Source organism: Apteryx mantelli, chromosome 2 (assembly GCF_036417845.1).
Source record: "Apteryx mantelli isolate bAptMan1 chromosome 2, bAptMan1.hap1, whole genome shotgun sequence".
Taxonomy (NCBI): Eukaryota; Metazoa; Chordata; class Aves; order Apterygiformes; family Apterygidae; genus Apteryx; species Apteryx mantelli.
Window position 1 is genome coordinate 100,143,095 of NC_089979.1, and position 14,215 is coordinate 100,157,309.

General features: G+C 40.2%; 1 protein-coding gene across 1 annotated transcript in view; it reads left to right on the forward strand.

The window, feature by feature from the left end:
* Nucleotides 1-14,215, forward strand: part of PTPN3 (protein tyrosine phosphatase non-receptor type 3) — a 190,649-nt gene that overhangs the window by 95,311 nt on the left and 81,123 nt on the right. The window contains exons 8-9 of the mRNA XM_013952828.2: nucleotides 9,514-9,634; nucleotides 13,472-13,559. Of these exons, the coding sequence (XP_013808282.2) occupies nucleotides 9,514-9,634; nucleotides 13,472-13,559 (209 nt within the window). The remainder of the gene's footprint in view (nucleotides 1-9,513; nucleotides 9,635-13,471; nucleotides 13,560-14,215) is intronic.

Below are 14,215 nucleotides of genomic sequence, written 5' to 3' on the forward strand. Positions count from 1 at the left end.
ACCAGTTAGTTCTTCAAAATCTCTTGGTGTTTTGGGAGTACTGATAGTTATTCCCCTAAGTCTTTAATCCTGTTATCCTTTTATCCTATTCCTTGTCTTTCCCCCCTTACTTTCTTGAGATGAAATGTCCTTGTACTTTGGATTATGCTTTGCTTTTCTCAGTATATTTTCTGATTGTAACTGTATGGTTTTTGAAGTTCATTTTGTATTTGAGATGAAGGTATAGCATAGAATTCAAATAGATTCAGTAGATTCAAATTCAGTAGAATCTGATTCAATTCAGTAGAATTCATATTTTTCGTTTTTTCCTTCCTTTTCATATTTTGTTGTTTGCTTTTTTTTTACTGTGTCTGGGTTTTGAGCTGATGTTCTCATAAAACAGTTTACAATGATTATTACTCATTTTTCTCTGTCTTGGAGACAGCCATTGGTGTATGAGTAGTTAACATCTTCTATGAATATTACTTAGCTTTTTTAATGTCTAATTTTTCATTCTGTCTTATCACAAAGTGACCAACTACCATAAGTGTATTCAGCAGCTCTTCACAGTCATCTTTAGATCGAATCTTTTAAAGGGCTTGAGTGTGAAGCATTATTTCTTTTTACAAAACTAGCATGTTTTGTTCCCTTTCTGTTTATTCACATTATAGTTAATTCTGCTAGTCTGATAGGGAAGTCATGCTTGCTTACCGAGTGACTTGGCGGGTGAGAGTTCATACTCTTGTCCTAATTTGCATACAGATACTACTTTTAGAAATGCATTTTCTTCCTCTTAGTAGCCCACTGCGAGTTCTTCAGTCCCTTTAGAGTCTTTTTCTGATAGCTAAGCTTTCAACATGGTATCTTTAATCTGTGCACCTGTGAGGACTCTACTCTCTTGAATGCTCCTGTTTAGTGTCTTTTTAATAAGTGTCTGCATTTTGATGTTGGTCCTTCTTTGAATCACAGAATCGCTGAGTTTGGAAGGGACCTCTGGAGATCATCTAGTCCAACCCCCCTGCTCAAGCAGGGTCACCTAGAGCATATTGCACAGGATTGCATCCAGGTGGGTTTTGAATATCTCCAGAGAAGGAGACTCCACAACCTCTCGGGGCAACCTCTTCCAGTGCTCTGTCACCCTCACAGTGAAAAAGTTTCCTCATGTTCAGATGGAATTGTCTGTGTTTCAGTTTGTGCCCGTTGCCTCACGTCGTGTCACTGGGCACCACTGAAAAGAGTCTGGTCCCATCCTCTCGACACCCTCTCTTCAGATACTTGTACACATTGATAAGATCTCCTCTCAGCCTTCTCTTCTCCAAGCTAAACAGGCCCAGCTCTCTGTCTTTCCTCATAAGAGAGATGCTCCAGTCCCCTAATCATCTTTGTAGCCCTTCGCTGGACTTGCTCCAGTAGTGCCACATCCCTCTTGTACTGGGGAGCCCAGCACTGGACGCAGTACTCCAGATGGGGCCTCACCAGGGCTGAGTAGAGGGGGAGAATCACCTCCCTCGACCTGCTGGCAACACTCTTCCTCATGCAGCCCAGGATACCATTGGCCTTCTTGGCCACAAGGGCACATTGCTGCTGGCTCATGCTTAACTTGGTGTCCACCAGCACTCCCAGGTCCTTCTCTGCAGAGCTGCTTTCCAGCAGGTCAACCCCCAACCTGTACTGGTGCATGGGGTTATTCCTCCCCAGGTGCAGGACCCTGAACTTGCCTTTGTTGAACTTCATGAGGTTCCTCTCCGCCCAGTTCTCCAGCCTGTCCAGGTCTCTCTGAATGGCAGCACAGCCCTCTGGCGTGTCAGCCACTCCTCCCAGTTTTGTATCGTCAGCAAACTTGCTGAGGGTGCACTCTGTGCCTTCATCCAGGTCATTGATGAAGAAGTTGAACAAGACTGGACCCAGGACTGACCCCTGGGGGACACCGCTAGCTACAGGCCTCCAACTGGACTCTGTGCCGCTGATCACAACTCTCTGAGCTCTGCCATTCAGCCAGTTCTCAATCCACCTCACTGTCCACTCATCTACCCAGCCAGTCATTCCATCAGAGAAGGCTATCAGATTGGTTAGGCATGATTTCCCCTTGGTGAAGCCATGCTGACTACTCCTGATCACCTTCTTCTCCTCCACATGCTCCTCCACATGCTTGGAGATGGCCTCCAGGATGAGCTGCTCCATCACCTTTCCAGGGATGGAGGTGAGGCTGAGTGGCCTGTAGTTGCCTGGGTCCTCCTCCTTGCCCTTTTTGAAGACTGGTGTGACATTGGCTTTCTTCTAGTCTTCAGGCACCTCTCCTGTTCTCCATGACCTTTCAAAGATGATGGAGAATGGCTTAGCAATGACATCCGCCAGCTCCCTCAGCACTCGTGGGTGCATCCCATCAGGGCCCATGGATTTGTGGGTGTCAAGTTTGCTTAAATGATCTCTAACCCACTCCTCCTCCACCAAGGGAAAGTCTTCCTTTCTCCAGACTTTCTCTCTTGCCTCCAGGGTCTGGGGTTCCTGAGGGCTGGCCTCAGCAGTGACGACTGAAGCAAAGAAGGCATTCAGGAACTCTGCCTTCTCTGCATCCTTCGTCACCAGGGCACCCACCCCATTCAGCAGCAGGCCCACATTTTCCTTAGTCTTCCTCTTGCTGCTGATGTATTTGAAGAAGCCCTTCTTGTTGTCCTTGATATCCCTTGCCAGATTTAATTCCAAACGGGCCTTAGCCTTCCTCGTCACATCCCTGCATACTCTGACAGCGTTTCTATATTCCTCCCAAGTGGCCTGTCCCCCTTTCCACTTTCTATATACTTCCTCCTTCTGGTTGAGTTTTGCCAGGAGCTCCTTGCTTATCCATGTAGGTCTCCTGCCCCCTTTGCTTGACTTCCTACTCATAGGGATGCACCGCTCTTGAGCCTGGAGGAGGTGATGTCTGAATATTAACCAGCTCTCTTGAATGCCCCTTCCTTCTAGGGCCCTAACCCATGGGATTCCTCCAAGTAGGTCCCTGAAGAGGCCAAAGTTTGCTCTCCTCAAGTCCAGGGTTGCGATCCTACTTAGTGCCCTGCTGCCTCCTCGCAGGATCCTCAACTCCGCCATCTCATGGTCACTGCAGCCAAGGCTGCCCCCGACCTTCACATCTTCAACCAGTCCTTCTTTGTTTGTTAGTATGAGGTCCAGCAGCACACCTCTCCTTGTTGGCTCCTCCACCACCTGTGTCAAGAAGTTGTCACCAGTGCTCTGCAGGAACCTCCAGGACTGTTTGTGCCTAGCTGTGTTGTCTTTCCAGCAGATATCAGGGTGGTTGAAGTCCCGCATGAGAACCAGGGCCTGGGATCGTGAGGCTACTTCCAGCTGTTTGTAGAAGGCCTCATCGACTTCCTCTTCCTGATCAGGTGGCCTGTAGTAAACACCCACCACAGTGTCACCCATGCTAGCCTGCCCTTTAATCCTTACCCATAAGCTCTCGACTCGCTCTTCATCCACCCCTAGGCACAGCTCAATACATTCCAGTTGCTCTCTCACATAAAGAGCAACCCCACCACCTTGCTTTCCTGGCCTGTCTTTCCTAAAAAGCGCGTCGCCATCCTTGACAGCACTCCAGTCATGTGAGCTATCCCACCATGTCTCTGTAATGGCAATGAGATCATGACCCTGTGACCGCACACATATCTCTAGTTCTTCCTGTTTGTTCCCCATGCCGTGTGCATTGGCGTACAGGCATTTCAGAGAGGTGATCGAGCATGCAGGTTTCCCAGGAGGGGTAAAAGAGGATCCTCCATAGCCACATCCCCTGCGCACTTCCCTGGCTGCATTCACCTGCTGGAGGCGTCCCGACTTGAGCAGTCTTTTGCCAGCTACCCTGGCACTATAACTTTCCCCTTCCCCCATCTTTCCTAGTTTAAAGCCCTCCTTACCAGGTTGGCCAACCTGCTGGCAAAGACCCGCATGCCCCGCCTCGTGAGGTGGATCCCATCTCTCGCCATCAGTTGTCGATCTTCAAACAGGGTCCCATGGTCATAGAAACCAAAACCCTGTTGCCAACATCAGCGGCGCAGCCAGCTGTTAACTTGGAAAGCCCGTCTCCTCCTCCTCTCATCCTTTCCCCTCAGTGGCAGGATTGAGGAGATGACCTGGGCTCCCAGACCCTTGACCACCATCCCCAGAGCTCTGAAATCCTGCTTGATGGTCTCCAGTTTGCCCTTGGTGTCATTGGCGCCCACGTGGAAGAGCAGCAGTAGGTAATAGTCCGAAGCATGGACGAGTCTTGGCAGTCTTTCCATGACATCTCTCACACGAGCCCCCGGCAGGCCACAAACCTCTCTAGACATGAGGTCAGGTCGGCAGATAGGTGCCTCCGCCCCTGCAGCGGGGAGTCCCCCACAACAATCCCCCGCTGCTTCTTCTGGGTGTTCTGGCAAGGCACAGGGTCTGTTGTCCCAGGTACTTCCCTTGCAGCTATGCCCATCTCCTCCTCATCCTGGAGGGCACTAAACCTGTTCTTCAGCTTCAAGTCTTCGGGAAGAGTAGGAGCCTTTCTCCTCCCACGAGCGGTGACCAGTTTCCACTGTTTTTTTTCCTGATTCCTGAAGCATTGTCATGTGTGACTATTTTGGAGTCACTGTTACTCAATGGTTCTTCGATAGTAGTGTATTAATCTAGGTCCTGTGTTTTGGTTTATGCTATGTAGTGCATCATCTCTTGTGTTCTCTATTTGTGTCAAGAAGTGATCACTTAATCTAGGCTGCTCATATCATACAGATTAGGATGCATCTTCTCATTAGCCTTCATTATTGCATTTCACTCCCTCATCTCAGCACATCAGTCATTATTGCCATACTAATTTGGAGGCCACTCATGTGACACTAATATAGGTATTAGGGTATTCATATAGGTATTCAGATTTCAATTTTACTCCTGAGAATTTTTACTTTTTAATATAATTTAACCTTTGCCATTGCCTTGCCATTAAATTTTCCTCTTATTTCACTCCTTCGCCATCACGACCAGCTGCTATTCCTATATAATTTGTACACTAGACTTATTCCTTTGTTTGGTTATTTTACCTTCTGCTGAGATTCTGATATGCTTATGTAATTATCCTCTCTTGAAACCAAGCAATTCATTTCACCTTGTGATTTATTCATGTCACCTACAATATTCAATGCTGCAAAAAGTTATGAATTCAGTGTGAAACTACTTGATCTTTTTCTGATATGCCTCTTGGATCTTTAGAAAGCTGATTTTTCAGAGACTAGGTTGTGCAGGCATTCTTTTGGACTAAATTGTCCGTGTTATCTGTAGCCAGTTCCATATCATGTTTAGTCAATGAATGACTCATACGTTTCCCTTCTGACGTGTAGTTGGGTGGAATGCCTGTACGCAGAAAGTGGTCCTGCTGCTATTACTTTGTACACAAACTTTTCTGTTATTACGTATAAGCAAACTATCTGGAATTGGAGACCAATTTGTTGTCTGCCCCTCAAAGAATCTCAAAGAGATATGGAGTAGGAAATGGTAACCTCTAAAGTTATGCAAAGCTAAAGGCTTATTTCCTATGATGTATTGCGGAGGTAGCTGATATCTCTGTAGAAATAAAGAATAAGGTCAGATTGAGGTAGTGATATTTTGGTGCTCTTAGAATTCAATAAAAATATTAATCTCTAAATTACTGGAAATAGTAGACATTTTTTAAATGAGGTCATGCAGTGAGAAGCTTAAATACTGAAAATAACCTCATGTAGGTAGAACCGTAGAAGAATTTTTCTCGGAAGGGACTTCTTCAAAATCAGATTGGGTTGCTCAGAGCCTTTCCAGTTGAGTTTTGAGTTTCAGCTGCTGAAACTTGTCTGTTGCCTATCATCCTTTTGCTTTACAACTCCAAACAGAGTCTGGCGCTCTTTTTTGCAACCTCCCTTTGCATAGCAGAAGACAGAAATGAGATCCACGCTCCCTTATCCTGTTGTATAAGCTGACTGACTAATGGTCTTGGAAGGCAGCACTAAATAAATGAAGCCTCAGTAATTACTCTAACTGCTGTTGGCATCAGTGACTTTTCTCTGCTTCCATAACTGTCAGATCTTCCCTCTATTAAGCTCCTCTTTTAAAAGTTTTTTGTTTATTTTTATGCAGTGATACATTTGATGCCTGAGCTTCTTTTTTTGGGAAAGATTTGTGTGTACCCATAGAACTCCTATTGAAATCTCAGTGCTACACAAATATGCTTGATCCTGGTCTTCCCTTCCTCTGTATCTGAATCTCGTCAAAATGTTTATTTAAATTTTTTTTCACTTGAAGCAGTGTGGGTTTTTTTTTTGTTTGTTTTTTTTAAATATCTTCCTGCACAAAAGTCTTTTTGCTGACAGGAGAAAGAAAATATACCCCCCTCCTTCCCCTTCTAACTGAGCAGTCAAATTCTTTTTGCAAAATCTGAAGAAAACATGACTTGTTTAGGTTGCAATAGGGCATAGACAGTTTGTATCCTGTGTTAACTTATCAACACAAACCGTTTGTTTATCAAACGTTCATAAATTCTTACTGTACTGAGCTTATACAATTCATATCTGGGCAGATCAACATGGGACTTCTTCCAAGAAAAATTGTGGCTACTTCGCTATTGCACTGTTCCTTTACTGAGAGCTATGAAGTAAATGGACTCTTGAATATGGCCTTCTGAATGAATGGTTTAAAGCTCTTCATATTAAATTCATATTAAATTTATAACTTCTGAATATCAGATTCTTGTATTTGAAATAACTTTTTTCCCTCCTTCCTCCTTGGTTCCATTTCCCTTTATTTTACTCCCTGTTCTTTCCCAGTTATAACAAATTAAAGAGCAACAGATGGCTAGAATGGGGAAAGGTAAAAATATGCTTTTTTACTGTAACTTTATCCACATTGAGTCAATACATGCTGGTCCATGTGATCAGAATGGAAGCTATATTGGGAGAAATTTAGATTGGAGGGAAAATTATCTTTATTTCTTTCCCTCTGCTCTCTCCTGGAGAAATTCAGTAAAGAAATAGAAATTTTATGTTTTTTTTTCTTCCTACTGAGGTCTTGATATGCCCTAACTTTTTCTTGTATTTCAATAATTAAAATCCTGCACAAGATGATTACTCTTCCAAGATGTCTACTAATCAGCATTTATAGTTTCTCTTCAACTCTGACAGTTGGCTGGAGAGTTGGAGAAGCAAGTAGTACTCTAAACTGCTCCCCTTGTTGACATGACCTCAGATAGCTAGGAAGAAGAGGAAAAAAAGACCAGAACAACCTCCATGTTTGGAAGATGAGCCAGAAGATCCTACGTCATAATGAATCAAGGAACAACAGTTGCCCTCTTTAGAGAAGGTAAAATTACAGTAAAAAATATTTTTACCTAATACAAATAAATTTAGAAGTGGACAATTACATTGTCTTACCCTTGGCAATCCAGTCTCTTCCCACTGACAAGAATGTAATTCAAACTGGCTGCAACAAACCTCCGTCGCCAGAACAATGTTAAAAACATAGATTATCTTTCATAGAAAAGATGAGAAGTGTTATTGGCTAATAAAGAGAACATGGTCTTCAATCAGCTACTGTCATCTGTGAAACTGCGTGTTTGTTTTTTACACTGTTACTAATATCTCTACTTTGTACAAATAGTTATTGTTGTTCCATAGTCTTAACCTTAGTCTTGACAGAGAGTTAGACTTTTGTTAATATACAGGTATTCCTAAAAATTATTTCTACTTCTTCTTATACTTCTAAATCTTCTGGCTTGATAAATATATATATTTTTTTCCCCTTCAAAGAAATACAATTTGACAGCAGTATTCAGATAGGTGCTTTGGTTCTACTGTAAATATTTAGTCTTTTACCAGCCATTTAGCTAACTAATTTAAAGTTTGGGCTACCTGTAAAAAGGAAAAGAAAGGTCTAAGCATTGCAGGAACATCTGTGTTCAAAATAAATTACTTAATGTCTGTCCATCCACTTCCTTTTTCATTTGAATACTTGATGCTGACAATTAAGTATGCAACTATATTTAGCTTCTGACAGCATTTGCTTAGAAAATGTTTTCTATCTTAGTGATTCAGTTTCCTAGGCCATAGAAATCATGCTTTCATTATGTAAGTCACGAATATTAATTTTCTACTGCGTTACAGATACTCCTTAGTTATTGTACCTGTAAATTATTTCTGAAATGCACAACTTCTTTTCTGAGCCTGAATCATTGAAATCACTGTTATATATTTTGTATTTCCTGGAAGATAATGGTATGATATTGTTCTGCAAAATAATGGTAATAGTATTGTACTTAAAAGTATGCTCTTAACTTTATGATTTAGTTCAGGTTTTCTATGTTGCAGTGTTTGCAATCTGTACAGGTACTTTATTTTGTGTTAATTTACAAGTTAAACAGCTTTTGGAAAGCTTTGATGCTTTAAAGTAAAGCTCCTAAGTTGGAGGGGAGAGGAACCAGAACAGCTCAGGTTCCAGTAATTTACTTAAGCATCCTATCATTTTGGGGTTCAACCACCTTATTTTATGAAAGCTGTAGTGCTTTCATGAAATACAGGTTTTAATTTACTTACTTGAAAGTGGGTAAATTTGTGGCAGACAGATAAGTCACTTGATTTGAAGCGCACACCCATCCACCTGGCCCCGCCTCCTGCCCAAATTTTCCATTTCTATAACAAGTAAAAGGTTTGTGTGTGTGGTTTTTTTGTTTTCCAGTATATAAACTTATGCTGACCTAGCTTTTAAAGAAAATTTTACTTGGGCTGAGGCTGTATGTTTATGGTCATTTACTACTTTCATCTTTTTCAGATATTTCACCACCTGTGAATAAGAATTAGCTTTTATGTAGTAACTATTTTTTTAAAAAGTACTATTCAGTATCATGTTAAGGGGATAAAATTTTGGGGAACATTGATTCTTAGTTTATTTGGCTAGAAATATGTATTTACCTTTTGGTACCAGCTGTGTCAATATTATGTGTAAATCAGGAATTACTTCTCATGCTATGTTAAACTACTCATGTTCAGCTGAGACGAGTAACAATTGAACTGTTAGGACAGAGCCACAATAATTAGTTTGAACAGTTTTTACTTCAGAGTGTAATGAGTAGATGCTTTTGAAGCGAGTCATCTTGCTGAAGTCTTCTAATCTGTTATAGTCAAGTACATGTATATCGAATTGATTTTTGTTTGCACTCTCTTAGTGAAGCAATTTTGTTTCCTCTCATGTTACGATACTGCATGTCTGTGCTGACATGGCATGTGCTGCCTACCTAGTGTTGCTACAGCTTGTGATGCAAAAGTTTGACTATATGAGTACGCATGGTACTGAGTCATTCAGTGCCTGAAAGTAGTTACAGTAAGCATACTTTGAAAGACTTTTGTTCACCGATGTCATAAAATTCACTGTGTTCAACACTGCTTGTCCAGTGGGTAGTAATTCCTAATTCTTGCTTTCCTCTTATGTGTGTTTTACATATCTTAATATGGACAATAATTAACTAACTATGAAAACATGTCTATGCTTCTTGTTTCCTAACAGCTCAGCTTGGAGACTATAACTCCTTAGTACATCATTCAGGATATCTGTCAAATTACAACTTTATACCAGAGCAGAACGAAGATTTTCTTACCAAAGTAGAATCACTACATGAACAGCACAGGTGACCTTAATTCTTAGTTCTTTCTCATCTCATGAGGAGGCAGGGGGAGGAAGATTCATGTTCTTGGTAGTTTCAGTATAACAGACAGTTTTTCATGTAATTTTTAATGAATAAAATATTTGGTTTTAGGATATGGGTTTGAAACTAATTTTATTCGGAGTGTGATGTTAATGTGTTAAAACTTTTAAAAAAATTTCTAATTAAAATAATCAGTAGAGTTAGCAGTACACATTGATAGTGTCAACCATCTAGAACACTAAGTGTTTGAGAGTTTTTTTTGATTGAGGGCTTTGGAGACTATTTCTGAAATCATATAGTTTTTTTCTGTGTATTTACAAAAAAAACAAAAACAAAAAACAAAAAAACAAACCTCAATAACCTAGTGCTTTCTCTCCTCTCTCCTGAGTGTAATATAAGGTTGGAACTGATAATCCCAGTCAGGCTGCTGCTAATTTTCTTTTTGACCCTGCTCATTCTCTTGTAGGACTGAAGATTTAGAGTTACTGGGGTTGATCACATACTTGCATGCTGCTTGCAAATACGTTAACCTATACCTTTCAGAATTGTCTGTGAGCATTTGAGCAAATGAAATCTGAATCTCAAATGAATTTGTCTCTGTTTGCTACAACAGAGCTGGTTCCCCACTCCCCTAGTTTCTTTGATTTCTTGCTTGCCACCCTGAAATACCTTCATTTCCTCCCTCTCCCTGATGTTCCTTAACTTTTTTGCTATCTTTCAGTGCTCTCAACTCTCCCTCTTGTTTCCTAACTGTTGGTGGGTGAGAGGTGCACTAAATGGTTCTGAAATTCATGTGTGCCCACCAGCACAGTCCAGATCATGCATGCTGTTTAGCCAGTTGTGGGGTGAAAACAGAGAAGATAACTGCTGTGCTCACACTGCAACTGTTCCCTCTGCGTAGGTACTAATCAGGATACTTCTTCCCTAGCCGTTCGTGTTCAGGAACGCAGCATCTGAGGCGTCTACACCTTCCAAATTAACTTGCAGTTACTAGTAGGCTCAGAAGGTATTAGAGGGGTCTTGTAGACAGGCATAAATAAACTCTTTCCTTTAGAAAAGCAATAGTCTCAGATCACTAAGGGAAGATTCTGAAGGGTCTTGAAGTGGGTGTGTTGAGGTCACGGCTTTAATGCTGTTATTGCCGGAGTTACAAGATTGGTTACGTCCTGCAGAGAACAGACTAAAAATTGCCATAGATATAGACAAAGGTGTGGTGGGGGGCTGTTAGAAAGACTTCTCTCTTCTCTGGGTCCTTTCAGTGAAACTGATGCTTTAATCAAGCATTTGTGGTAGATTGAATCCTTGCTGATTAAGAATTCTATTTGAATTCAAATAAGTGATGGTAATTAAAGTTATGAATAACAACACTTGAAATATATGTTCATTTCAAACATGACTCAGTGGACAGTAGCTGTTAAGAAAGCCTTTGGTATCATATTGAACTGGTTAGGCTTCAGAAGTTTTGTAATTGTGCGTGTCCTTCTGTGTTCATCCCTGAATTTACAGGAGGGTTTTTCTGTGTGTAGCTTGTTTTAACAAGGTTTTTAAAATCATTTTTCACTTAAGTAAGGAGCTTGAGGTCTTAGGACATGTATATTTTCCAAATTGGTAATGATTTCCTACTGCTTGCTAGATTTAGCCATCAATTTGAGGAAATGATACATTTGAAAATTCATATGGTGCTTGAGTTCCAGATGTGTAACAAACCCTTGGATATCAAGAGCCATAAAAATTGGAAGGGGGCACTAAGATCAACTTCATCTTGCCTATTTATCTCTCTAAGGAATGGACACCTGCTTAAGGACCTAAAGGTTTAGTTTCCTCTTCAACAGTGTGGGGCTTAACAAAAAAAAAAAAAAAAAAAGTCTATGCTAAGGCACTTTCTTGGCCTTTCAAGATGCAGGGCTTGATTGACCTCATGTAGGTGATGTATGCAAATTGAGAATTAAAACTTGCAGGCATATCTTGTTGATATGCATCAGACTTTCCCCATTCTTTGGATGAAGTTCTTGATCAAAATTTAAAAAATGTTTGTGTAAGTACATTATTTTCAACTTTTGTATTCAGCAGTCTGGTGCATAATATGCTCAGGCTGATTTTTCTCCACCTTTCTAACATGGTGGAAGAGACAAGGTAAACTGGGTGTAATTTCCAGCATCTCTTTTTCCTGACACTTTTGGGGATTGTAATTTTTTTTTTTTTTTAATTCCCCAAATTCAAGGTGACAGTAGACACTGGAGCTGTAGATCTGAGTAAACGATTTATCTCAGGATCATGACAAACAGATTTTTCTTCCTTTTACCAGTATTGTGACATCCTCAAACCACACTGCTGGCAGCGGCTTTCTAGTTCAAGATAACTTTCAGTCCTTCTAATTGGTTTCTTGGAGCTTGATGTAGAACCTCCTGTAGTGGCAGTTTCAGGACAGATTACTTTGGCCTGGAATTTTAGAGAATGGATGGTAGTTTATTATCGTGAAAGTAATAGATGTCTTCCTTTAGAGGTAAAACCCCTTTTTTAAAATCAGAATTACTGCCATATGTGGAATGTCTTTGGATCTGGAGTTCTTACCATAGCTTTACTTTTACGTTAGTTTCTTACAAGCTGTCCTAAAATTGCATTTGTTTAGCTTAATTTTATGGACATAGCTTGAGAAGCTTATCTGGCAAAAGAATGATTTTGACATGGTAGGATGATAGCTGATGCCTTTTCTACTTAGGTAGAATAGTACGTAGTTATGAGTTAGTCCTTGTTCTTATGCTTACTTTAATGTGCTGTGGTGCCTAAATCATTGATGGTTGTTGGCACTTTACAGTGTCAACACGCTACAGCAGATTTTGGATAAAAGCTGGCTGTTGCCTGATCAATTCTCAACAGAGTCTTGGCCCTACAAATTTTTGGAAAGGACTACCTTTATTATCATGCTTAAGGGAATCTTGTTAAGCCACATTATATTCCTCTTGGATGAATGATTAGAGGGCTGCATTGGAGAATGATCTAGGTAGGGATGACTTTTGGAATCTTTGGCTTTTTTAGAACTCAAGGCTTTTTAAAACTCTTAGTAGTTTCTGCATATACTTTCCAGGAAGACATAAATTTAGTTCGAGATGGTCATTTTTTTGTTTGTTTCTGTTTTTTGTTTTTTTGAGTTCTTGTCTCTTGAAAATGAATATCTCACCAGATTTTAGAAACTTCCCAGAAGACTAGGAGATGGAATGCTTGCAAGTCTTGCATCTCATCCCACAGATAGTGGGGAAAAAAAATTAAAATACTTCAGGACTTTCTGCTTGTTGATTGTAAATAAATTCAGATGGCTTTTGCTTTCTGAGTTTATAACTACTTTATAACTGTATAACTTTTAAAATATTCTTTTTCTCCCTTACATATGAGTACATTCCATGTCGCTTCTGGTCTTTCTTCTAAACACCTAATTCCTTCTGAGACACTATACAGTGTAGAATACTTAAAAATATATCTTCTCATTATAAGAGGCTTTTACTGAGAAATTGTTTCCTCACCCCCCCTAAACAAAACAGCTAAGAACAATTCCCCCCCACCCCCCTTCTTTTTCTCCTTCTAAAAAGTACTGACTCGGAGTGGCTGAGATAATAGCATTGTTTGTAATTTGCTCAATTTTAAGAGAGGAGTTCAGGAGCTCTAAAATACTTCACCCATGACGTGCTTTGTGGCATTAGTTATTAAGAAGGCTTGTTTGTCAGACACCAGGCTGTTGGATTCTCCTCTCTTTCTGCATTTGTAGTAAATATAATTTCATATCTTTAATTTTTGACTGTGGTGCATATTTTTTTTCTCTTTTAGTGGCCTCAAGCAGTCTGAAGCAGAGTCCTGCTTTATAAATATAGCACGAACACTTGAATTCTATGGAGTGGAATTGCACAGTGGTAGAGTATGTTTACATTGCCATTTTTCACTTGGAACATTTTATTATATGACTGGTTTTTTAGATGAACTTCTTATTTGCAGTGAAAATGTTAGCATTTCAACATTAGCTATACCATGTGTTTATTTTTAACTGAAGAATTTGGGTGATTTCCAAAATTTCCAGATTTCCAAAATTTGAGTAATGTAGAAAGGTCCTAGAATTTCAGGCAAATAAGCTAGATCTCCTGAACAGAACAAAAATGTATTTTTAAGATGCATTGCCTTCATACTGCAATACATTTTACTTAAGAATTTTAGTAAAACTTATGAATGTCATGGTGTGGAAGAAAATGAATGCTCTGTTTAGTGCTCTGATGTAGTCGGCAGATGTTTTAAGAGTTTACTTACTCTGGATTTCTAACATGGCTGTAAGAATATAAAGTTCCGCCTGCCCCGTGACTCCAGGCTAAATCTAACTAGTTCTAAACAAGCACAGATGACAGCCACTAAGAATGTGTTTAAAGTCTCTCAAACATGAGGTGTTCGTTGATAAGAGACATGTCCTAGTAGTTCATTGTTTACTGGCATTTAATTATTTGATTATACTATCTGACTGAGAGATAAAGCCCTAAAACACACTTATTTGTATGAGAATTACCATTTCTAATTTTATGTAATAGC